This window comes from Chiloscyllium plagiosum, chromosome 13 (genome assembly GCF_004010195.1).
Source record: "Chiloscyllium plagiosum isolate BGI_BamShark_2017 chromosome 13, ASM401019v2, whole genome shotgun sequence".
Classification (NCBI taxonomy): domain Eukaryota; kingdom Metazoa; phylum Chordata; class Chondrichthyes; order Orectolobiformes; family Hemiscylliidae; genus Chiloscyllium; species Chiloscyllium plagiosum.
Genome location: NC_057722.1, coordinates 44,999,163 through 45,025,534, shown reverse-complemented (window position 1 = coordinate 45,025,534; position 26,372 = coordinate 44,999,163). Strand labels below are relative to the sequence as shown.

The following is a 26,372-nucleotide window of genomic DNA, read 5'->3' as shown; positions in this document are numbered from 1 at the left end:
GACATCATTAATAATGGCTTCCGATGTACTGTACATGCTAACTAGTTAGTGCCAGAGTTAACCCTTTACCTTACATACCCACCACATCTATGTCTTATCTCTGCAGATTATATCCATTCATCCTCTGATATATCACTCCATCGAACTTCTGTTTCTACAACATTGCTCTTTGTGATGACTTCACCAATCTCCCTGTACTTGCACAAAGTTCTTGCTGATGTTGTCAAGGATCCATATTCTCCAAAGTCATATTTGTTCTTTGATCTTATTTTTTCCTCCTGCTGCTGGACTGGAACATGTTGCATATTTTTGAATCAAGTGGATTTGCTTGACATGATTGACATGTGGTTTGTACTTAGGACTGTAAGTGATTCTACTTTTTCAATGAAGATCTTCTGTTCCTGCTATGGACAGTAAGTGTGTGTTTTTGTCAGTGCCAGTTGTAATTTGGTATTTTTCCCTGCATCTGCTCAGTAATAATATCATAACAGATCACGCTCAATCTGAATCTTTGGACCTCTGTTGGCACCTTCTGTGATATTTTGTAAAGTCATTAGTGCCTTATGATTGGCTTCAATCTTGAAATCCAATCTTAGATCATTGATGCCTGTGAAATATTCCACATGGACACTTCTGATATTTTAATCCTCAAAAACATATTTACACAAATGCTCTTCCTTTGTGAAACTGCAGTTCAAACTTAGTTTTGTTAAAACTCTTGCAAATTAAAGAAACAATTTTACACAGCAAATTAAGTTAACTTTTTCACAAACTATGTTGAGCGCCTGACAAACACATAAACTACCCCCTCTAGTGAACTTGATAGGGCTGCATTGACAGGGTACTCAGGGTCTTCTTGGTACGAAGGTGGGTCTCACACAGATTCTTCATCGGCCAAGTCTTCCCTAAGGGAATGGCTGTACCTTCTACCCACTTTCTGTGCTCTTCTGGAATGTTCTCTGGCTTTGTGGGATCACAAGGCAGGGGTCACAGCACCAGATGAGGTAAGGCCGGGTTTTGGTAGGGTACCCAACCCCTTTTCAAGATATGATTATGCCATGTTGCCAAGAATTCTGTCCAAAGCTAGAGAGTACACAAAAATAATGCCTCTCCTTATTCTTCTGGCTGAGTACCCCTGGATGATTTTGGGTCATATTGACTCTCCCATTGTTGAAGCCGACTATCTGTGTTCAAAATAAGTCCAGGCTGCTCCTGGTTGGATTCTGATTTGTGGAAACATTGACCTGTTTGTATTTCACCAGGCCTTGCTTAGCCCATTGGCCACAACATAGTTAGAGAATTTATTGCCAGTCCACGTTGTTGCAAGCACTTTGTTTTCCAAATCAGAATCTTGATTTGGTTCAAGTTAAGGACTTTGATGCATTGTCAGCCAATCATTGATAATTTTTTAAAAATCTGGACGAAAACTATTCTCTGTCTGTTTGGTGATTCATTACCCACACAGTAGTAATAGCTGAGGTTTATGGTGAGCTAGGATCAGAATTTACTTAATATTGCTGTTTTCAGCAGCATCCCTTCTCTCGCTGAAAGGCTGTATCAGGGTTTTATTGATTTGTGTTAAGTGTATTTAAAAAAAAGCCCATTCCCATGAACATCAGCAGTTCTGTGACATCTTTGGGTGACTCTCTATTGGGTTTTGTTTTCTGTCGATCAACAGTGATTCCTATTTCTTTGACTAAGTGCCCTAAGAATGCTAACATTCACTGTATTATCTAATAATAAGTGAGCTACTTTCTGCAGTCTTGCCATTCCAATGACAGTGAACAATTCAGAGTAAGAGTTAAGTGGGGAAGAGTTAATTTCAATGTGGCAAGGATGGAGCGGGGCTAAGTCAATTGGAAGAAAGCTTTGGCAGGACTATCACTAAAAATGGGCAACTTGCAATAAGAGATGGTTCAGATATAGTTAAGATTTTTACCCTCAAAAGGGAAGGGTAGGACAAGCAAGACCAGAGCTCCCAAGATGAAAAGGAGGTAGAAATTAAGAACCTGAAACAGGTGTATGATGAGCTAGAGATCATGGTACCTGTTGATAGCAATAATGTAGGCAAGGTGAAGCATAAGGGCTTGCTTCAAGAATTCAGGGAGCTAGGCAGTAGATTAAAAAGCAATAATTGAATAGTTGTAATATCAAGATTACTCCCAATGCCTGTGAGTTAAGAAATAGAGTGCTAGCAAGTTTAAAAATAGTAAAATAAGACAGGTGAACGTGTAGCCCAATAGTTGGCGCAGGAGGAAGGGTTTTATGTTCCTGGATCACTGGGACCATTTTTGGGGAAGGTGGGATAAGTACAAAAGGGACAGTCTACACCTGAACCACTTTGGGATCAACATCCTTGCAGGTAGGTTTGCTAATGCAGTTGGAAAGTGTTTAAACTAGCCTAGAGGGCAAAGGATTCAGAATATTAATGAAACAGAGAGGCATCATCATATAGCAAAGGAAATAAGTCACAATGAGTTTAGCTGTGTTGAGTGTCAAGTGAGGAAGGCAAGGCTAGATGGTCTTTACTTTAGTGTTAGCAGTGTAATAGGTACTTCCATTGACACATGGAAGTATGATATTTTTGCCATCAGATGGTTGAGGGAAGGACTGTACTGGTAACTTAACATTCTGGGGTCGAGGATCTTTAGGTAAGACAGAGGAGGATAGGAAAAGGCTAGTGGTGTAGCACTATTAACTAAGGGGTCAATTACAAGCCAGGGAACTATAGACCAGTGAGCCTGATGTTGGTGGTGGGCAAGTTGTTGGAGGGAATCCTGAGGGACAGGATGTACATATATTTGGAAAGGCAAGGACTGATTAGGGATAGTCAACATGGCTTTGTGTGGGGAAAATCATGTCTCACAAACTCGATTGAGTCTTTTGAAGAAGTAACAAAGAGGATTGATGAGGCCAGAGCGGTAGATGTGATCTATATGGACTTCAAGTAAGGTGTTCGACAAGGTTCCCCATGGGAGACTGGTTAGCAAGGTTAGATCTCATGGAATAAAGGGAGAACTAGCCATTTGGGTACAGAACTGGCTCAAAGGTAGAAGACAGAAGGTGGTGATTAAGGGTTGTTTTTCAGACTGGAGGCCTGTGACCAGTGGAGTGCCACAAGGATTGGTGCGGGGTCCTCTACTTTTTGTCATTTACATAAATGATTTGGATGCAAGCATTAGAGGTACAGTTAGTAAGTTTGCAGATGACACCAAAATTGGAGGTGTTGTGGACAGCGAAGAAGGTTACTTCAGATTACAACAGGATCTGGACCAGATGGGCCAATGGGCTGAGAAGTGGCAGATGGAGTTTAATTCAGACAAATGCAAGGTGCTGCATTTTGGGAAAGCAAATCTTAGCAGGACTTATACACTTAATGGTAAGGTCCGAGGGATTGTTGCTGAACAAAGAGACCTTGGATTGCAGGTTCATAGCTCCTTGAAAGTGAAGTCGTAGGTAGATCGGATAGTGAAGAAGGCATGTGGAATGCTTTCTTTTATTGGCCAGAGTATTGAGTACAGGAGTTGGGAGGTCATGTTGTGGCTGTATAGGACATTGGTTAGGCCACTGTTGAATATTGTGTGCATTCTGGTCTCCTTCGTATCAGAAAGATGTTGCGAAACCTGAAAGGGTTCAGGAAATATTTACAAGGATGTTGCCAGGGTTGGAGGATTTGAGCTATAGGGAGAGGCTGAACAGGCTAGGACTGGTTTCCCTGGAGCATCGGAGGCTGAGGGGTGACCTTATAGCAGTTTATAATAGTATGAGGGGCATGGATAGGATAAATAGACAAAGTTTTATCCCTGTGGTGGGGGAGTCCAGAACTAGAGGGCATAGGTGTAGGGTAAGAGAGGAAAGATTTAAAAGAGACCTAAGGGGCAACATTTTCACGCAGAGGGTGGTATGTGTATGGAATGAGCTGCCACAGGAAGTGGTGGAGGCTAGTACAATTGCAACATTTAAAAGGCATTTGGATGGATATATGAATAGGAAGGGTTTGGAGGGATATGGGCCGGGTGATGGCAGGTCGGACTAGATAGGGTTGAGATATCTGGTCGGCATGGACGGGTTGGGCCAAAGGGTCTATTTCCATGCTGTACACCTCTATGACTCTACTGCAACAAGCAGAGATTGTGCCTTGGAAGGGTCCTCAAACAAAGCTGTGTGCATGGAACTCTGGAATGTTAAGGAGACAACTACTTTTGCTGGGAGTGCATTGTCAGTCAATGGGAAATAGAAGAGCAAATATGTAGATAGTTCACAGAGGTGTGTTAGAGTAATAATCGAGTATTTATCCTCAGGGATTTCAACTTTCCCAACTTAATTTGGGATAGTCATAGTGTTCAGTGTTAAGAGGGGATGGATTTCTTGAAATCTATCCAGTAGAGATTTTTGTAGAAGGCCCAACAAGTAGCAGCACAGTGCTAGATCTGGTTCTGGGGAAAGAAGCTGGACAGGCGTTCGCTGTGGCAGTGGGGAACATCTTCGCAATAGTGACCACAATACAGTACAATTCAAGTTTATTCTGGACAAGGAAAAATGATGGCCTGCATAAGATGACTAGGAAAGGCAGATTTTATTAATATAAAGCAAGACCTGGCCACAGTAGACTGGGTACAGCTCCTTGTGGGTAAGTCTACAGCGGAGCAAAAGAGGGGCCATTCAAAAGGAGCTGTGGAGTATAGAGTTCCAACACATAGCCTTCAGAGGGAAATGTAGCAGCAATGAGTTTGGAGAAGCCTGGATATCTGGCCAATTCAGCACTGGGTAAGGAAGAAGAGTAGCATATTCAGCAAGTCCAAACGGTACAATTCAGCTGTGACCCTAAAGCGATACAGGAAGTAAATGAGGGAACTTTAGAAAGCAATTAGAAGAGCAAAAGAGGGCCATGAAAAATGACTAGTGAACAGGGATTAGGGAGAATCCTAACATATTTTATAAATACATTAAAGGGAAGAGGTTAACCAGGGAAAGAATAGGGCCCATTAGTGACCAAGTGGGCAACCTGTGTGTGAAGCTGCTGGATATCGGAAGGGTGTTGAATGAATGCTTCTCTTTGGTCTTCACTGTGGAAAAGGAGAATGTATGTCCAGAATTCAGGAAAAGGGACGGTAGGAACTTGCACAGTTTGACATAGGAAATTGGGAGTTATTGCAGTCCCTGAGGGGCTTGAAAACAGACAAATCCCTTGGCTTGGATGATCCCAGGCTGCTGTGAGTGTGAGGCAGGAAATTGCAAAAGCCCAGACACAAATTTTTAACTCCTCTCTGACCATGAGGGAAATGCCTGAAGACTGGAGGACCATAAATGTGGCTCCACCTTTTAAGAAGGGTGGTAGAGATGAACCAGTAAATTTCAGATTGATGAGTCTCACATCAGTGGTGGGTGAAGTATTGGAGAAAATTCTGAAGGAGTGCATTAATACACAATCGGAAAGCTACGAGTTAATTAGGGATAGTCAGAATGGCTTTGTCAGAGGGAGGCCATGCCTAACAAATAAGTTAGAAATTTTTGAAAATGTGGAGAAGTGTGTTGATGAGGGAAGTTCATTTGATGTAATTTGTAGGGATTTTAGCAAAGGTTTTGACAAGGTCCCACGTGGGAGACTGATTGAGAAGGTTAAAGCACATGGAATACAAGGAAACGCGGTGAGGTGAATCAGAAACTGGCTCAGTCATAGGACACCAGGGTAGAAGTAGAAGGCTGTTTGAGTAATTTGAGCCCTTTGTCCAGCAGTATTGGGCCCCTTATTGTTATATACTATAACTGATGTAGATGGAAATGTTGGGGAACATTAAAGAAGTTTGCAGATGACATGAAGTTTGGTAAAGTGATTAATAGTGATGAAGGTGGTTGTAGGTTACAAGAAGATATAAATGTCTCGGTCAGATGGGCAGACAACTGGGGGATGGTATTTCCCCTGGAAAAGTGTAAGATTGGAAGATGAAACAAGATGAGGGAGTATTTAATGTTTGGCAGAACATTGGTCACTCTGCAGGATGTGTTCTTCCGCATCCAGCAGAGATTTTCCTGCACCTCCAAACATTTCATCTCCTGTGTCTTTTGATGTCAATGGTCTCCTCTACACTGGAGAGACAGGACACCAACTTGCAGAATGTTTCAGAGAACATCTCCAGACACACTCTCCAATCAACCCCAACATCCTGTGGCAAAACACTACAACTCCCCCTCCCACTCTAACAAAGACATGCTAATCCTGGGCCTCATCCATCGCTAAATTCTCACCACCCAATGACTAGAGGAAGAACACCTCATTTTCTGCCTCGGGACCCTCCAACCACACAGGATCAATGTTGATTTCACCAGTTTCCTGATTTCCCTTCTTCTCACTTTATCCCAGATTCAACCCTCCAACTTGGCACTGTCCTGTTGAACTGTCCATCCTCCACTCCGACCTATCACCAACACCCCCCACCCCACCCCCCAACATTCCTGAGAAAGAGCTTATGCTCAAACATCGATTCTCCTGCTCCTTGGATGCTGCCTAACTTGCTGTGCTTTTCCAGCACTATACTTTTTGCTCTGTGGTTTTCAAGCTGACTCTGGCAATCAACAAGACCTGATTACGGTCTTATCTCCACATTATTGTCTTGCTCTCCACACATTGAGCAAGCCTTCACCTCCCTCAACCGAACCCTAACCATCAACAGTGTCTAAAAGCTAAAGAACTGCAGATGGAACAACGTAAGAACATAGGAATTAGATGTGGGAGTATTTCAGTTCAGCCCACTGAGTCTACTCCCTCAGAAATATATATATATTTCTTTCTTGAATCTGTCAATTAATCTGCCTCCACTGCACTCTGAGGCAGTGAGTTCCACAGATTCACAATCCACTAAGAGAATCAGTTTCTCCTCATCCCAGTTTTGAACGTACCTCCTCTCACGCTATAGGTATATCTTTTTCTCCTTCAGCATTTTATGTTCCTCAATCAGATCCCACCACCTGCACCCCTTTCTTCTGAACTCCAGTGAATACAAGCCCAAGCCAATCAACTGTTCCTCGTACGACAGCCCTTCCACCCCAGGAATCACCCTGCTGAACCTCCTCTGAACTGCCTCCAGTGCCACCATATCCTTCCTCAAGTAAGGAGACCAAAACTGGATGCAATATTCCAGGTGTGGTCTCACCAAAGCATTATTTAATTATAACAACACTTCTTTATTTTTATAATCTAGTCCTTTTGCAATAAATGCCAGAATTTTGTTTGCCCATTTTATTATACGCTGAACCTGCATGCCTACTTTGAGATTCATGTTCAAAGATACCCAGATCCTTCATCAATGATGCAGTTTGAATCTGCTTTCCATTTAAATAATAATTTGCCTTTTATTTTTCCTGCCAAAATAGGCATTTGCCAGCTTCTGTCCCATTCTCTAAGCCTGTCAATATTCATCTGTAAATTCTTCATCTCATCACAGCCTGTTTTATCATCTATTTTATTATCATCCATGAATTTTGCTATGTTTCATTCTGTCCCTGATTGCAGATTATTCATATAGATTGTAAACAATTAAGGTCGAGGCACCACACAAGTTGCAATTCACCATCCAGAGAAGGACTCATTTATAACAATCCTATGCTTTCTTTCACTCAGCCAATCCTCTATCCACACCAATACTCTGCTCGTAATAGATAGACTTGGATTGTTTTCATTAGAGCTGAGAAGACTGGGGGTGGGGGTGTAAATGTTTGGGCTGTATACGTTTATGAGGGGTATGGACAGAGTAAATAGAGAGCCGCAGTTTCCCTTGTTTCAGGGTTCAATTAAGAGGCAGCATAGTTTTATGGTAAGGGACAGGTGATTAAGGGGATTTGGGCAAAAACCTTTTTCATTCAGTGCATAGTGGGAGTCTGAAATGCATGGCCAGGGAAGGTAGTGTAGGTAGACAGACAGGACGCTGAAAGAACACAGTAAGCCAGGTAGCATTCAGGAGGTGGAGAAGTCAACATTTCAGGTATAACCCTTCTTCAGGACTTTGGGTGTAAGGGGAGCTGCAGATAAAGGGGGGGGGTGGGGGTCAGGGGGATGAAGTGGGGATACGGGAACACAGGTAAATGGTGCGACCTCATTGGTCAATGGGAGGAATAAATCCGGTTGGTACCTGGAAGGAAGAGTTGATGAGAGGAGTGGAAGGGAGAGGGAGGGCCTGGGAAGGGAGGTTATTTGAAATTGGAAAATTCATTGTTGAGTCCTCTGAGGTGTAGGCTGTCCATGCAGAAGATGAGGTGTTGTTCCTCTAATTTACGGTTGGTACATTATGGCAATGGAGTGGACAAAGGATAGTCATGTCAGAAAGGGAGTGGGAAGGGGAATTAAAATCGGTAGTGACTGGGAGGTCTGGTCAGCCCCTGGGAAGGTAATGGAGACCAGAAACCTTCCAATCTTTAAAAAAAATTGATGAGCACTTCAACTCTCACATCATCCAAGAATTAAGATGTGCAGGAAATTGGGATTAATGCACTTTTAGTGATAATTATGTCCATGCAGACTTGATGTGCCAAAGGGCCTTTTCTATGCTGTATAAATCTATTAGTGTGCTTATGATACGTGTCAGGTTAAAAAAATACATGGAGAACAATTTGCATGTAAAATGATCAAAAGGAAGCTGAATTAAAAAGACTAGTAGAAGCAAAGAGAGATTATGAGAAAGGACTGGCAGCAGTAAAGAACAAAGCTACTACTTTTTCTGTATATTTGATTGTGGACTGAAATGGAAAAGAATTGTTTTAAAAATCAAGTTTATTGAAGGAAAACCTTATATCTCCTGCAAGCAAGTGAAAATGTTTGGAGACGAGTTCACAAGCTGAATGTCTTGACAAACCAGCAGGACCATCTCAAAAAACACACCTCCGCCCATTCTACACACCTTTTTTTCCCAGTCTGTCAGAAACTTAACTGGTGGAGTTATATTTCGATGATATTTCTTGAGTGTTGTTGGAGTTGAAGTATTCCATCATACACCTGAGTTTTGTCTGTAGATGATGGACAGGATTAATTGTGTTAGTCATTGCCTGGCAGATGTAACATAGATGTTACTTGCTCAATATCAACCCAAGTCTGAATGGTGTCTAGACTCTGCTGCATGCTTCAGTATCTGAGGAGTTGTGTCTGTAACAGAACACTGATCATCAGGAAACCTCTTTAACTATCAATAATGAATGCTATTTTTGTTTCAGAGCACGTGTTTAAGAGGTGTGACTTGAGGCTGTAAATTTGAAAATAATGGTTCAAAACTTACATTTGATTTAAATTTTGATATAATTTGCATGAGCATTGTGGATGCTGTGTTGATCCCACAGTGCCAAAATTATTGGACAATGAGCATATTTTGCAGTTTATTGCTTGTGTACCTTTGAGCATGATCTTCAAAGGGAATTTAATTATTATGCTCACTTCTTAAAAGCATTTAACTTTTGATTTATGATAATCATAATTTTCTATTCTATTTGCAGTTTGCTCTGTAAATTGGAAGTATTTACTTTCTAAATCTACTTTTCATTATTTTGTTTTGCAGAAAAATGACTTGGATACATTTCTTGGGCTTCCTGTTTATTACTCAGTTGTTTGGTTTTGCCAATTGCATTCCTAAGTGTGACTTTAGTTCAGAAGTCCTTTTCTGTAGTGGCAAATTAATAACCGAAATGCCCGCAACTATACCATCAAATACAACTCGATTAACATTTTTGAACACCAATATTTCTGTCGTAAGAGCTGGAGTCCTTCAGAATTATTCAGCTTCACTGACAATGCTTGCATTTAATGATAATAATATACATAAAATAGAAATTGGAGCTTTGGATGATCTTACAAACCTGACACAACTTGAGATAACAGGTAATCCATTGGAAAGATTGAGCACGGGAATGTTTGACAACTTTCCACAAATGAAAAACCTCTATCTGTCTGAAAACAAGATCAATATCCTGGATAGTGGATTATTTGATAATCTTCCCAATTTAGTTGAGCTGAGATTGTTTGAGAATGAAATACAAGTCCTTCCTGCTCAGATATTTGACAAATTGACACTGCTTAAAAGACTGCATTTGGCTAAAAATCAGATAAGCAATCTGCCTTCGGGAATATTTGAAAATCTTTCCAAACTCATGCAGCTCAAACTTTCCCATAATCAGCTCACTGATCTCCAGGAAGGTATTTTTGATAATCTTCCTGAATTAGTGGAACTTTCTTTGACAAATAACAGTGTAACACATCTCCCACCTGGAATCTTTTCCAAACTGCTTCAATTACAGAAACTATATTTGAACCACAACAGAATCACAGAGCTTCCATTTGGACTGTTACATAATTTAACAAAAATATCTAAATTGAAACTTGAATCTAACATGCTCTCAAGTCTTCCTACTAGTTTATTTGGATTAACACCAAATCTCATTACACTTTCACTGACTGAAAACAAACTCAGCACTATTCCTGATGATATGCTCAGTAAACTGCCTAATTTAAAAACTCTGATATTGAGCCAGAATCAGATTACTCATCTTCCAAAGAAAGCTTTCAATGGCCTTGAGAAATTAACTCAACTTCAGCTGAATGAAAATAAACTTGTTACCTTAGATAAAGACATTTTTAAAAACTTACACCTTTTGAAAAGGCTTGACCTTGCTTCAAATCAACTATCTGATGTACCTGATGGAACATTTGATAATTTGAGAAACCTGGCTTCATCTGGACTCAATCTGCTACATAATCATTTCGTCTGTGACTGTCACTTATTGTACCTTAGAAATTGGATGAAGTCGAATGAAAATAAAGTGAAATCATATTCTGAGATGAAGTGTTACATGCCTGATGATCTTACTACAAGGGTTATTCACTCTTTAAGGGAAGAAGAACTAATCTGCCTAACTACAACAGAGAAAAGCACAACTGCAGAAATTTCAACTTCTACCACGGTCATGTTGACATCTACTGGGATTAGTACAACTACAACAGAATTGACAACAGAACAGCTCAGCACCACAGAGATTTCAACTTCTAGTGTGACCACTTGGGTATCTACTCCCATTTCCACATTAACAACAGAGTTCACAACAGAGCAGAGCAGCTCTTTGGTGGCATCAACTGCATCTATGAAGACATCAACAGCCCCTACTATAGTGACAACTGAATTATTAACAGAGCTATTAACGACTACAGAGATTTTACTCCCAACCGTGACTCCAATATTATCGACCCCCTGCACGACAACAACAGCGACAGCAACAAAACAGACCACGATTCCAGCAATTTCAACTTCTGTTGCGACTACATTATTTTCTGTTCCCAGTACTGCAATGACAACAGAACAGACCACTACTCCAGAAATTATAACTTCTGCTACTGAAAGTGTGAGTACAGCCACAACAATGATTTTTACAACTACCAGCATAACATCCAAGCAATCATCACCTTTTGTGCTTCATATTCCTTGGTCATCCATAGTGCCAAGGAGCACTTCACTGGAGACTGAGAGTACACAGGAAGTGGGTTCATCTACAATGGATACAATCTACCACTCTACTTTAGCTCCACAGGTAGATACATCCACTATTTCAACTCCAATAATTCTTAGTACTTACACTCCAGGAAGTCCAACTGATAATGAGTCCATGCAGACAAGAACCACCTCAAGTTCAGTTTTCAGTTTGACTCCTACCGAGACATTTGGTGGGAAAAATACAATCCCATTGCCTTATCCAAGAAAAACAATGGTTTCCAATGAAAGAGGAACCTGCAAGTTAATAGCACAATTATATCTAACACTGCTAGTGTTTCAAATAATCTTCACATCAGTTCTTCTGTGGTTTGTATACAACATTTACAATTCACTTTTCAATGGAATGACAAATAAGATCTCAATTAGATTAATTAATTATTCAAGAACGCAGTAAATAATTTAACAGCAAAAAATTGTTTCTTGGTCTTCAATATTCTTTCCAATGTAACTGCATTACAACATTCCTGAATGCAAATACGGATAGGACAATTGGAACACCAATACCGTGTTGTATTGATCTAATAAAAATGTACAAACCGAGATATTGCAGGTTTTATTGGAAGGTTTTCTTCATATTTTGAAGAATAAGGTGGACAATTCCATATTTACATACATTCCCAAGATGCAGAATTCCAAAACTAACAGCAGAGAAATGGCCGTCAACCAAACCAGGCAGTGCTGGTATTTATGCTCTGATCTGAGTCTTTCAACACACGCCATCTTATCATTTTGTTTATTTTTGACAGCATCTAAGCTACTGACTCTTAAACACATCCTGTTTTGACAAATCCCACATTTTAGCTGCTCCCTAAGAGCAAACATTGCTCCTTATCTCAGATTTAGTTTATCAATACTATTTTCTTTTAATGATCCTCAGTCTTATGGCCCCACTAGTGACAACAAACTCTTCACATTGACTCAATATATTTTCTACTCCAGATTGTCTCCCATCACTGATTAAGTGTTATCACTGATTTCCATTTTTTTGGCTAAAGTTGTGTTAACTTTACTGGAGGGTTTGTTGCTGTGAGGCCTAGTGATGTCTCTCAGTGTATCTTTCTAAAATTACATTAAGTGACTAACACATACTGATGGTATCTCTTTTACGTTCAATTTTTACACCATCTTATCATCTGTTGTTTCCAGCCCAACCCAACCTACCACTCAGTGGAGATTCACCCGAACACCATAATGCACTTAGACTCACTGGCATTCCAAAGATTCCCTGCTCATTGATGAACAGGACCTGAACATCCTAGAGAAGGGGAAGATGGCACTGCCATCCTGATGGATGGAGTGGTGTAGAGGAGGGCAGTCCTCTTCTCTGTGCACTGGCAGAAGATGCTGTGTCACCAGATCCTGCCAGCCTTCTCTGAGGCTACTGCCCAGGTCAGTGTCACCCCCACTGTGTGGTCAGGTGGTCTGCTATGCCTGAAAGTCAATGATCTTCTTCATTCTGCAAAGATAAGTGGCCACATTTTCCCTCTCCAAGCTCATCCTAACTCTCTCTCTCTCTGCCACTGAACACTGCCCGATAACAGACTTCAGAACATCTGCTCAACGCTCGAAGAGGAACTTGGAGTGGGAGGAGAAGGATCCAATTGTTGTGATGCATGTATGTACCAGTGATGTGGGCAGGATAAAGAAGGAGCTTTTGTATAGTCACTCTGAGGAGCAAGGTGCCAAATTAAGACACAGGATTCAAAGGTCATAATCTCCACACTATTACTTCAGCAATATGCAATTGACATTGGACAAATCAGATCAGAGTGATGAAGGTGTGGCTCAAAGATGGGTGCAGTAGAAGTGGGTTCTGCTTTGTGGGGCATAGACAGAAGGACTGGGGAAAGTTGGACAGTCTCCACCTGAATCATGGTGGGGTTGGTGTTCTTGTCAATCGCATATCAAGGGAAGCAAAGAGGATTTTAACTTGAATAGGGAGTGCAAGGAGTCAAATTCATGAAGATGTGGAAAATCAAGGGATTGACTTAAGTGCAAAGAGCAAAGTATTAATAGGGGAAATGATAAACAGATAGTGACAGGCTAGAGAACATGAAGAAATAAACGTTGATTTTTAAAAATAGTTCACATTACAGAAGAGAAGCTTCTGCAGGTCTTATAGAATACAAAGGTGGATACATCTCTGGTACCTGATCTAACGTATCCTAGCATGTTATGGGAAGTAAGGGAGGAAATTGCGAGATCCCTTGCAGAAATATTTGCATCATCTATGACTATGGATGAGGTGTATGATGACTGGAGCGTGATTAATGTGTTTTTGTTGAAAAATGTTTGTAAGGAGAAATTGGGAAACTATGGACCTATGAGTCTGACTTCGGTTGAGGTTAAGTTGTTGGAGGAGATCATAAAAAATAGGATTTATGGGCATTTAGAGAGGCAAAAATTAATTAGGGATAGTCAGCATGGTTTTATGTGAGGAAAATTGTGTATCACAAAATGTTTGAGTTCTTTTAAGGAAATTACCAAAAGGATTGATGGAGGACTTTAATAAAGCCTTTGACAATGTTCTGCATAGCAGACTAAATAGTAAAGTTAGATCACATGGGATTCAGCGTGAGCTTGCCAATTGGATACAAAATTGGCTTTACGGCAGGAAATAAAGAAAGGTAGTGGAGGGTTGATTTTTGGACTGGAGGCCTGTCATCAGCAGTGTTCCACAGGGATTGGTTCTGGATTCTCTTTTGTTTGTTGTTTATATAAATGATTTGGATGATAATATAGAAGGCATGGTTAGAAACTTTGTGGATGACACCCAAAATGGGTGGCATAGTAGACAGTTAAGAAGGTTTACTAAGATTACAAAGGGATCTTGATCAAATAAGTCAGTGGGCTGAAAAATGGCAGATGGAGCTCAACCTGGATATATGTGAGGTATTACATTTTGGTACAACAAACAAGGGTAGGGCTTACATAGTTAATGGTAGGGCCTTGGATAATGTTCCCCGGATGCTGCCTGACCTGCTGTGCTGTTCCAGCAATAAAGTTTCAACTTTGATCTCCAGCATCTGCAGACCTCACTTTCTCCTTGGATAATGTTGTAGAACAGAGGACCTAGGGATTAAAGTACATAATTCTTTGAAGTTTATGTCACATAGGCAAGATTTAGGAAGCATAGGATGGGGAAGGAAACTGCAGGGGATAGGCACGTTAGAAATGTGGAGTATATTCAAGGAATAGCTACTGTGTGTCCTAGATAAGTTTGTACCTGTCAGGCAGGAAGGAGGCTGTAGAGAGCGGAAGCCGTGGTTTACGAAGGAAGCGGAATCTCTGGTGAAGAGGAAGAAGAAGGCTTATGTTAGGAGGAGATGTGAAGGCTCAGGGCGTTTGAGGGCTACAAAGTAGCCAGGAAAGACCTAAAGAGAGAGCTCAGAAGAGCCAGGAGGAGACATGAGAAGTTGTTGGCGGATAGGATCAGGGTAAACCCTAAGACTTTCTAGAGGTATTTAAGGAATAAAAGAATGACGAGAGTAAGATTAGGGCCAATCAAGGATAGTAGTGGGAGATATAGCAGTTTGGATCAGTAATTGGCTTGCTGAAAGAAGACAGAGGATGGTGATTGATGGGAAATGTTCATCCTGGAGTCCAGTTACCAGTGGTGTACCGCAAGGGTCGGTGTTGATTCCACTGCTGTTCGTCATTTTTGTAAACGACCTGAATGAGGGCGTAGAAGGGTGGATTAGTAAATTTGCAGACGACAGTAAGGTCAGTGGAGTTGTGGATAGTGACCAAGGATGTTGTAGGTTACAGAGAGACATAGATAAGCTGCAGAGCTGGACTGAGAGGTGGCAAATGGAGTTTAATGCGGACAAGTGTGAGGTGATTCACTTTGGTCTGAGTAACCGGAATGCAAAGTAAGATTCTTGGTAGTGTAGATGAGCAGAGAAATCTCGGTGTCCATGTACACAGGTCCTTGAAAGTTGTCACCCAGGTTGACAGGGTTGTTAAGAAGGCATACAGTGTTTTAGATTTTATTAATAGAGGGATCGAGTTCTGGAACCATGAGGTTATGCTGCAGCTGTACAAAGCTCTGGTGCGGCTGCACTTGGAGTATTGTGTACAGTTCTGGTCACCGCATTATAAAAAGGAGGTGGAAGCTTTGGAAAGGGTGCAGAGGAGATTTACTAGGATGTTGCCTGGTATGGAGGGAAGGTCTTACGAGGAAAGGCTGAGGAACCTGAGGCTGTTTTCGTTAGGGAGAAGAGGTTGAGAGGTGACTTAATAGAGACATATAAGATAATCAGAGGGTTAGATAGGGTGGACAGGGCGAGCCTTTTTCCAAGAATCGTGACGGCGAGCACAAGGGGGCATAGCTTTAAATTGAGGGGTGATAAATATAGGACAGATGTCAGAGGTAGTTTCTTTACTCAGAGAGTAGTAAGGGTATGGAATGCTTTGCCTGCAATGGTAGTAGATTCGCCAACTTTAAGTACATTTAAGTCGTCATTGGACAAGCATATGGACGTACATGGAATAGTGTAGGTTAGATGGGCTTCAGATTGGTATGACTGGTCGGCGTAACATCGAGGGCCGAAGGGCCTGTACTGCGCTGTAATGTTCTAATGTTCTATGTCCTATATAGACAAGGTGGTTAAAAAAGCATTTGGCATGCCTGCCTTCATTGCTCAGTCCTTTGAGTATAGGAGTTAGGAAGTCATGTTGAGGACATTGGTGAGACGTCTTCTGGAATACTGTATCCAGTTCTGGCCATTCTATTGTAGGGAGGATATTATTAAGCTGGAGAGGGTTCAGAAGAGATTTACCAGGATATTGCTGGATATGGAAGGTTTGAGTTATAAAGGAACGCTGGATAGACTGGGATTATTTTTTCACTTGAGTGTAGGAGTTTGGGAGGAGATCTGGCAGAAATTAATAAAGTAATGAGAGGTGGAGATAGAGTGAATGGTAGTTGCCTTTTCCCCAGGATGGTGGATTTCAAGACTTGGGGGCACATTTTTAAGGTGAGAGGGGAGAGATTTAAGAAAGACATCAGAGAAAAATTCTTTGCACAGAGGGTGGTTCGCATATGGAATGAACTTCCTGAAAAACTGATGGATATGAGTATAATTACAAAGTTTAAAAGACATTTGGATAGATACATGAATAGGAAAGATTTGGAAGGATATGGGCCAGGAGCAGGATGGTGGGACTAGTTTGATTTGGGATTATGTTTGGCATGGACTGGTTGGATTGAAGTGTTTGTTTCTTGCTGTACGACTCGACGACTCTATAAAAGTTTATAAAATCACAAGGGATATAGATAGGGTTAATGGTAGGTGTCTTTTCCCTAGTATTATGGATCAAACCAGACCAGACCCCTCAAAACATTTCAAGAAAGTAGACTGATTTCTAACTTTGCTAGTTGTTTTAAGCAGGTGTCGAGTGGATATTTTAGGAGGGATGTAGCTGGTCAAACTACTTAGGTTTAAACAAAACAGAATTTATTTACAAGATTACCAAATGAAACACAAACAAAAGTGATCAGAATACAGACTAACTTAATCTGTCTGAAAACTCAACAGATCATCCCAACTTAATGATACTGTTCCAAATACTTGTAGCAATCTCCCTAAAAACTCCTTGACACAACAAGTAAAAGCAAACACAGGGTCTTACAGGACAGAGACAGGTGGCAGCATGGAATACTTTCTTCCATGTAACTGTTTCTTAGACTAGCAGCCTCATAACTGACTGACTGCTTTCAGTGAACAGCCAGACTGTTAAAACCAAACCAAACCAGAAAAAAGCTGAACTGGGCGAACTGGTAGTACATAATACCCTTCCAAATCTTTCCTATTCATGTATCTATCCAAATGTCTTTTAAACTTTGTAATTATACTCATTGTACAAGTGTTTTTTTAAAGCTTGGAAGTTGTTTGCCTGAGGCGGTATCTGTTAGCTACAATTAAATTGGCCCTAAAACCCATCCAACTCTGACTTTTCAGAACCTGTGCCCTTTATGACCTCTCTGAAAAAAAGCCGAGGACAACATAACCTTGTTAAAGGAACAGCATCATTACACTAGGATGGGGGATTTCAAAACTAGGGGCACATTTTTAAGGTCAGAGGAGAGAAAATGGTCCTGTTCATATACTCCACTATTCCTAAAGTTTGAGAATTGTGACACATATGCCATTTGTCCTTTATCATTAGCAACTGTAATGTCATTCACATCATCTGTCCGTAAAATGGCTTCCTTGCTCTGATTCCACCATATTGTGCAAACCCCACCTTTAAAGCACTTTTTTATGAGGATTCATACTGTTCACACAGCTGAGGCAGACCTACAGGGAAGAGCCTTCACCCATTTGTAAAATTATCCACCAGGACCAGGCAATACTTGTTTCCTTTTGGGTCATTGGTAGAAGACCAATAAAATCCATCTGTACGGATCATCATAACCATTTGTGAAACTCCATATTTAATCTTCCTGATCTGGGAGGGGAGGGGAGGCATTCAGGGTTCTTGTATAGGTAGACCAAATATCCTTTCACATGGGCCTCCACATCCAGCCCCATTCACTGTTGTGAGCAATGAGCCAATCTGTACCTCACAGTCCCTTAGTAAAGTTACCCCATATTGTTTACATGCAGTAGTATTGAGTCTTGAGGGCCCCATCCTTAGTCTCAAAGACTTTGATTTATCTCCAATGGCCAAGTCACCTGTGAAACTCTGCAGTTGGTATGGTTGTCCATTGCAAATTTCAGTGGATTTGATGAATGGTGCACCAGTGTCGACTCAATATGTTCTCTATTCCTCCGCGCACACACACAGGGCACAGGGAATTCTGCATTCGTTGTCCATCATGGCACACTTAAATTCGCGATGGGCAGAGCCCCTTCAGAATGTCACCAAAGGCAGGGCAGAGGAGGAGATTCCCTCTCTCCCACTCTGGGCAGGGACCTTCCCCATTGACCCTCTGAGTTCAGCTACCTCTCAGCATAGTTCCTCCATTTTTCAGAGTCAAAACCTCCTCTTCCTTTCCTCCATTTATTGGAGAAGTTTTGCTTGGATCCCTGCAGGCCCATTTAAACTGCCACTTCTTGTCACATTTGTAGCATTTCTCTCCTGTCCCCGGAGCTGAGCACCCTGGTCTATTCTTTCCCTCCTGCTTTACTCTGCCTTGAGGGTGAAGTTTTCCATTTCACACACTTTTGCCTCAGGATTCTGCTGTGGCTCCTTTTTTTTTTATCAGATTGTCTCTTTTCAAAACAAAGGGTCACTTTTCTCAATACTGCAGTTGTTGTTCAGCGGCTGTAGAGTCAAATTCCTCAAACATTGCAACATTTAAGAGGCATTTGGATGGGTATATGAATAGGAAGGGTTTGGAGGGATATGGGCCGGGTGCTGGCAGGTGGGACTAGATTGGGTTGGGATATCTGGTCGGCATGGACGGGTTGGATCGAAGGGTCTGTTTCCATGCTGTACATCTCTATGACTCTAAGACTCTAACACACCAGAGGGATTGGCCTATCAGCGTCCTCAACCAATGAGTTAATATATGATCTGCAAGGCCATTTCTGTGCTTGGAACCCTGGGAATAGCTGCTTTACAAGCTGCCCACAATCAATCCATGTTTGACGCAGGGCTTGCTGAAGATTGTCTAAGTGTTTAATTAGTGTCGTGGATGGTGCCCATGGCAACCAGCACATCATTTTGAAGTGCATTATATTCGCCTGTTTATGACCAAAGAACAAAGAAAATTTACAGCCCAGGAACAGGCCCTTCAGCTCTCCAAGCCTGAACCGATCCAAATGTACTGTCTAAACCTGTCGGTCAATTCCTAAGCATCTGCTCCCCACATCGTCACGCATCTGTCCAGACGCATCTTAAATGAATCTACCGTGCCTGTCTCTACCACCTCTGCTGGCAGCGCGTTCCAAATGCCCACCACCCTCTGTGTGAAGTACTTGCCGTGTGTATCCCTTTTAAACTTTCCACCACTCACCTTGAAAGCATGACCTCTCGCTTGTTGGAAGGTCTGACACTGATGTACAGCATCAGAAGAACTGCAGATGTAAATAGAAAGGAACTGGACACTGGGAGAAACAAAGTCAAGTCAAGATAGGAAAAGATAAATTCCATGACACAGGAACAGTAGAAACAATTGGTCTGCCTGGACAGTCCTGTTGGTGGGAGTAGGTAGAAGTGAGCAGTGCAGGATTCAGGGACTATGAGCTGCGAGACTGTCCAGGGGAGATACCCAGATGTGATGAGGTTGGTGACAGTTGTGGTCACAATGGCCCTTGTTGATAAGCTCCATGTTAATGGCCCAACTCATCTAATTAAATTCTACTTCTCATCATACACTCAATAAACTAGCCCTCAGGAGCACCTGGCATGGAAATTGAAGCGGGTGTCTGGTGGATTCATCCCTCTACTATGTCCGAACGACTCCCATGTTGCCCACAGCCAAGCTGCAGCCCAGGGCATACCCTATGGGCACCAAACACACATATCCTTCATCCATGGGCATAGCATCTGACCTTCAGCTAATCCTCGCCACCATGCTGGCACTTTGCCGATGACTTGGCAGTGTGCCCAGGAAGGCTAGTTTTGCATTGTGGGGCACACCAGCAACCAGTGGCGCATGGTTGAATTCGGTCCAAGTATTTAACAAGAACAGACACCCAGCCCATGGCTTGGACCAGGCTGCCTACTTGCACTGCTCACACACTGTCTTAGTGCCCATTCACTTGGCATCTAACGGTAGTCCCACAGTGCAAATTGGCATAGTCATATAACCAGGCAGCTGGTCATGCTGCTCAGCAATCTTCAGTCAAGGGCACTTTAAAGGTGGCTGCACAGCAGTATGCCACATCCTATTCCACACCTGTACCATGTGGCAGCAGCATTCATGTCAAACCCAATGCATCTGCTGCAAGCAGTTGGATGGTCTCAAAGTCTTAGGGGAGTGTGCCTCAGAGAAGTCTGGGGTGGGGGTGGGGGCGTGCATCTGAATGAGGGAGAGCAGAATGATTAGTCAAGGGCTGATACCAATACCAGTGGTGGGCTTCAGCCATGTTTAGGCATCTGCTCAGGGTGGCATTGCATAAGCAGCTGGAATACACTGTAGGTTTTAGATTGATGTTTATGGACCGTACATCAAGATGTTGCCACCCAGTTAAATCCCTACTGACAAGCTTGACAAGCAGCCTGTCTGTCTGCACACAGGGGCATCTCAATGCAGCAGTAAAGGTAGCCTTTGGTTTCCAACACGCTAACAGGCAAGATAAGGCAGGGCATGGATGCTCTGAGTGTGGAGACAGGCCCACTAAATGAGTATGTGCTAAAAGAGCCTGCAATCAGCCCTGAGATGCAGCTTGGGCTGATCAGTAGCTAGGTGCCTGTCCATGCATGCAAAGTGTCCTTGCAGCTGCATTTCAATGCTAGCTACTGATGCAATCTGTGATACAGATCTATACTTCTGAAGCAACTTGCAAGTGGATCAGAGAGGTATCAGATAGTCATAAGAGATGGGCAAATGTTAAGTCCATGGACAAGGGATAAAGCAGTTCATGGCCATAGGCCATGCCCTGCAATGCTGTTAGACACTGAGCAACACAGATCCTGGCCACAGCCATCAGGTTTCCCTCTGACTGTCATGTGGAGAAATTTCAACATCTGGCTTGCTTGGCCTGTTTGGTAGGAAAAGAAGCTGAGTACTAATGAGGTGAGACGTGGCATTAATAAGGTGTTTAATTAGCGATAATTTCCCTTCTCTGGCAACTCACCACTACAGAGTGAGAGTTGTGCCTTGCTGATTGGCAGATACACAAAAGATGCAGCAAGTTGCTCCTAAGGTCAAGATAGAACTTAGTGTCATAGAGTCATAGAGATGTACAGCATGGAAACAGACCATTCAGTCCAACTTGGCCATGCCGACCAGATATCCTAACCAAATCTCATCCCATTTGCCAGCACTTGGCCCATATCCCTCTAAACCCTGCCTATTCATATAACCATCCAGATGCCTTTTAAATGTTGTAATTGTATCAGCCTCCACAACTTCCTTGGGAAGCTCATTCCATATATGCACCACCCTCTGTGTGAAAACATTGCCACTTAGGTCCCTTTTACATCTTTCCCCTCTCACCCTAAACCTATACCCTCTAGTTCTGGACTCCCCCGCAACCCAGGGAAAAGACTTTGTCTATTTATCCTATCCATGCCCCTCATGATTTTATAAACCTCTATGAGGTCACCCCTCAGCCTCCGACCCTCCAGGAAAACAGCCCCAGCCTGTTCAGCCTCTACCTATAGCTCAAATCCTCCAACACTGGCAATACCCTTGTAAACCTTTTTTGAACCATTTCAATTTTCACAACATCTTTCCGATAGGAAGGAGACCAGAATTGCATGCAATATTGCAACAGTGGTCTAACCAATGTCCTGTACAGCCACAACATGACCTCCCAACTCCTGTACTCAGTACTTTGACCAATAAATGAAAGCATATCAAATGCCTTCTTCACTATCCTATCTACTTGCAACTCTACTTTCAAGGAACTATGAACCTGCACTCCAAGGTCTCTTTGTTCAGCAACACTCCCTAGGATCTTACCATTGAGTGTAGAAGTCCTGCCAAGATTCGCCTTCCCAAAATGCAGCACCCTGCATCCATCCAAACCAAACTCCATCTGCCACTCCCCAGCCCACCGGCCCATCCGATCAAGACCCCGTCACAATCCAAGGCAACCCTTTTCGCCGTCCACCACAAGCCCAACCCTGCTGTCATCTGCAAACCCACCAATCACGCCTCCTAAGCTCACATCCAAATCATCCATACAAATGATGAAAACTAGTGGACCCAGCGCCGATCCCCTTGTCACACCACTGGCCACAGGCCTCCAGCCTGAAAACAACCACCCACCCATCACCCCCACTCCCTCACCCCTGAGTCAGCCCTGCATCCAAACAGCTAGCCCTCCCTGCACTCCATGAGACCAAATCCTGCCAACCAGCTTGCCTCGTCTTTGTTACTTGTTCAAAGAACTCAATCAAGTTTGCGAGACATGACCTCCCACGCACAAAGCCATGCCAACCATCCTGTATCAGTCCTCTTATACTATGCTCCCTCAGTGGAAACAAAATGGCTGGTGGAAGGCCACTTATTGTTGTGGTGGAGACTGTGTAGAAAGTTTTGGAAGATTAATGCACTGAACTCTAGGCTTTGGGAGCCCAGTTTCTGACAGTACCAATTGGGTGGGTTGATTGGATAAAGGCAAAGTAAGGACATGAGGGAGTGACTTTGGTAGGAGCATGAATGTTGTCATCATTAGAAGAACAGTATCTTTTGAACCATTGGCATTCCAGTCAATGTGGTGTTTCAGCACTCTTTCCAATCTGCTGGAGAATAGATTACTAGCTTGTTTTGAGAATGTGGATTGCTCAACTTTTTGCCTGACCGTACCATAAATCTCGCCATAGCCCACATCACTCATGCCACTAGAAGTATCTGCCTTTATTTTTCCAATCTCTGCCATTTTCTCCCAACTGACTTGCCATTGCCTCCATTATATAAGGGCTTGGAAAGCTTACTCACTTTCTCCTTGGAAAACTTAGCCCATTGTTTTGAGAATCATCTCGGAATCGAGCCATTTTTTGGCGCAACTTACATACTGTCCTGCAGGTGGCTCTCTACCTCTATCGCTCTGTGCATGTACATCCTTCTGTTTTCTTAAAACAATTAAATGTTTGAAAGTGTTAACTAATTTAGTTTTGAAGTTTTGTTTCCAAATTATCTATGATATAGATCTGAATTACATTATTTACAGACACATTAACAAAAAAATCAGTGATTGCTTTATTTGTATACCTTAATTTTCTAATTTGTTCAAATAATGTTATCACAGAATAAAATCATGACCAGAATCTGGCAGAAGATATCAAAAAAATTCAATGGAAACTTACTTAAATACATGAGTATTTAGAAATATGTTGTTCAGAAAGTAGAAATGTTTTGACCATTAAAAACAGCAGAAAAACTGTTGTCGGCTGTCTTGTATAATTCTTCATTCACTATTTAATACATGACAGTTAGTGATTAACTCAACTTCTTAACATTCACGTTAAATGGGTAAGAATGCTCTACACAACATTTATATTGCATTTCTCAGTTCAGGCAAATGAAACAAGAGTTGCTGCCTCTTTAATGAAATAGAAAATATGATCAACTGGTATTCTATTACAACACGAGAATAAAAGATAGCCTGGATCTCTGAAAGGCCATTAAGTGGTAGAGCTGGGTCACACATAACTTTTCTGCTTAATTAGGGTAAAAATGGAGACTGAGTGACTAGTTTTTCTTACTCATTCAGACTACATCTGAGTCCATTTTCTCTCCTCTGCCCCCAGCTGTGGCACTTCATTCACCTTGTATAGGATATGAACCAATAGCTGAAGAGGTCCTAGTCTTGTGAAACTACACAAGTCCTTTCTGAATCATAGGAGGAAACTTGTTGAAGCAGAACAGACCTCTACATCACATAGTCACTGTTTTAATCAAAGACCACAGACTTTATTGTCTGTAATTCTGTTTCTTATCCCCACTTCATGCTGGGCTTTGCTCATCAATATTAATTGTGTCCTGCCAATTGAACAGTAAAGATAATTCGACTTGCCTTCTGATAATTAATACAATTGTGAAGTAACTTAAATGAAATGAAATCAATCTCACTAAGCTAACGATAACTTCAAGCAATCATTTAGCAGTCAAACTTTTAAAAATTCCAATTACTAGAGAGTGAAAAGGATCCACCTTTTAAATATCTCAATGGCTCATGTTGTAGGTAATTATATAGTGTAATTATAGATTGCATTTAAAAGCAGTACATTTCTAAATGAATCTAATGTAAACAAAAAAGGCATTCATATTTTAATAATGCTTCTAAATAAAAAAAGTTTAGTAAATTTTGTGCTACAAATTAGATGACTAGTCCTTCAAGGGTTAAGGAGAGTTATCATCAACAAAGTTAAAAAATGATACAAAAACTTGGTACAGAGATTGAGTTTGTTCAAAAAATGTTTTCTGTGTCACATTTCTCATACCTTACAATTGAAACAAGTTGGCCAACAAAAGGATCTTGTATCTTTAAATCTTTTGAAAAGAGGTTATAGGACAGCTTTTTGCTAAATAATACATTTGTATTTCTCTTTACAAGAAGATGTTGAGCAAAAATAAAACTGTTGCTCTTTGTTCGATAGAAGTTGTTCTTTCTTCATTGAAATTCATGTCAGCAGTTCACACCCCAGCTGAATGCATGAGTATACACCAAGCGTATTTTGCAAATAAAGACTGAAATCTCTTAATTACCAAGAACTTCTACTGAACACCTAAAAAGAGATTTGTGTAAGATTGCGAAACTAAATATTAGCAACAGCAAGATAGTTTGGCCGCACCTCAACCTTCAAAACTCATTTAAGATACGCAATGCCAGGAGTGATGCTGCACAAACTGCTCTCCTGATCCTCCACCACAAGGACAGCTCAATTGTCTGTTGCTAGAGTGAGGACACAGATCAACCCCACCCACCCCCCCCAACCTCCCCACCACCCCCCAACCTCCCCAGCCCCCTTACTCTCAGATGAAACACCTGCATGTCAACTCGGAAGCCTATTTAATCACCATTTTGTGTTGGAGAACAATTTCTGGATATGCAATTGTTCATTACTTAATTTCCATATCTGGTGGGAATTTAGAAGTAGGAAGTTAAGTGAGAACAGGGAATTAAAATAATATGGGTTTCATTCATAACATGAGAAGGGGTGAGCCACTGTCCACTTGTTCAAAACCCAGCTAAATCTCAGCTGAATTCAGAGTAAACTCAATATCAGCTACAAACTAGACCCACTGGGTGATTAGCAAAATATTAACTTATTTACAAATCCAGTTTGCAACCTTTATGCATGAATTTAAGATGAGAACTGAAATTTTGAATTCTGAAATTCATGAACCATTTAGAACAACAAAATAAATTTATTAAAATTATAGTGCAAATTTCTAACTCATATATTTTATAACATTGTCATTTAAACATTCTAACTGTTGTCTAACAATTTAAAATAGTGTCTTAACCTTCACAAAAATCCTCTCTCTCTAGTTGATGTTTTCATAACCATTGTCTTGTGTCATGACATTGTAATATGTTCTTTCTTTCCATGACATACACACTTTATGTTTGTTCGAGCCTTTTGGTTGTGAAAACAACAAAGCTGCACAATATTCCTTTTATTAAATCTCCAAATACTCAGGAAAGTTAATATCCATAACAGGACTCAAGTGATGCTAAACATGGACATCCTGTTGTTAGTAGATTTTTGTAAAGTTGGTGGTAATGCTTCATGGGAATCCACATGATATACAATGATAAGGCACTTACACGATTTGAATTACACAATTTTACATGGTCATGTTAATGGCTCATTGATGCATGTGCTGCTGCATCGTTATTAGTAACAAACCCCAACAGTCTCATTCTCTTCTCTTAACTTCCCTTTTCCAGTTAGTTTGCCTGCTGCTGGATAACATTGCCCACCCATTCCATCCAATTCACACCAAGAATTCTGATAAGGAACAACAAAGGAACAGCAATAAAGTTTACAGTTAGCACAAGGAGGGAATTTGCAAGGAGTTGTGCTCTCAAGGACATACTGCCCTTGTCGTCCTTGAGACCAGTATTACTCTCTAAGAATCTCTCAGCATCAACTTCTGTTCAATTAATTGCAGGACGAGACTCAATGTGAAAGGTAAGGCTGAAGGATTAATCTTTAGCAAGAAGTGCCAAGTGAATTGTCCACTCAGCCTCTTTCCTACCAAAATACCATCCAGTC

General features: G+C 41.5%; 1 protein-coding gene across 6 annotated transcripts in view; it reads left to right on the top strand.

The window, feature by feature from the left end:
- The window catches only part of LOC122555957 (carboxypeptidase N subunit 2), a 28,105-nt gene extending 1,941 nt beyond the window's left edge, over nucleotides 1–26,164 (top strand). The window contains exons 1-3 of one of the 6 annotated variants that reach the window (XM_043702266.1): nucleotides 319–413; nucleotides 9,540–11,373; nucleotides 26,045–26,164. In XM_043702266.1, coding sequence (XP_043558201.1) covers nucleotides 334–413; nucleotides 9,540–11,373; nucleotides 26,045–26,149 — 2,019 coding nt within the window. In that variant the 5' untranslated portion in view covers nucleotides 319–333 and the 3' untranslated portion in view covers nucleotides 26,150–26,164. Of the gene's footprint in view, nucleotides 1–318; nucleotides 414–9,539; nucleotides 12,063–12,668; nucleotides 14,230–26,044 lie in introns of those variants that run through there. The other 5 variants (XM_043702264.1, XM_043702267.1, XM_043702265.1 and 2 more) reach the window with 5 other exon arrangements.
- Nucleotides 26,165–26,372: the final 208 nt, after the last annotated feature.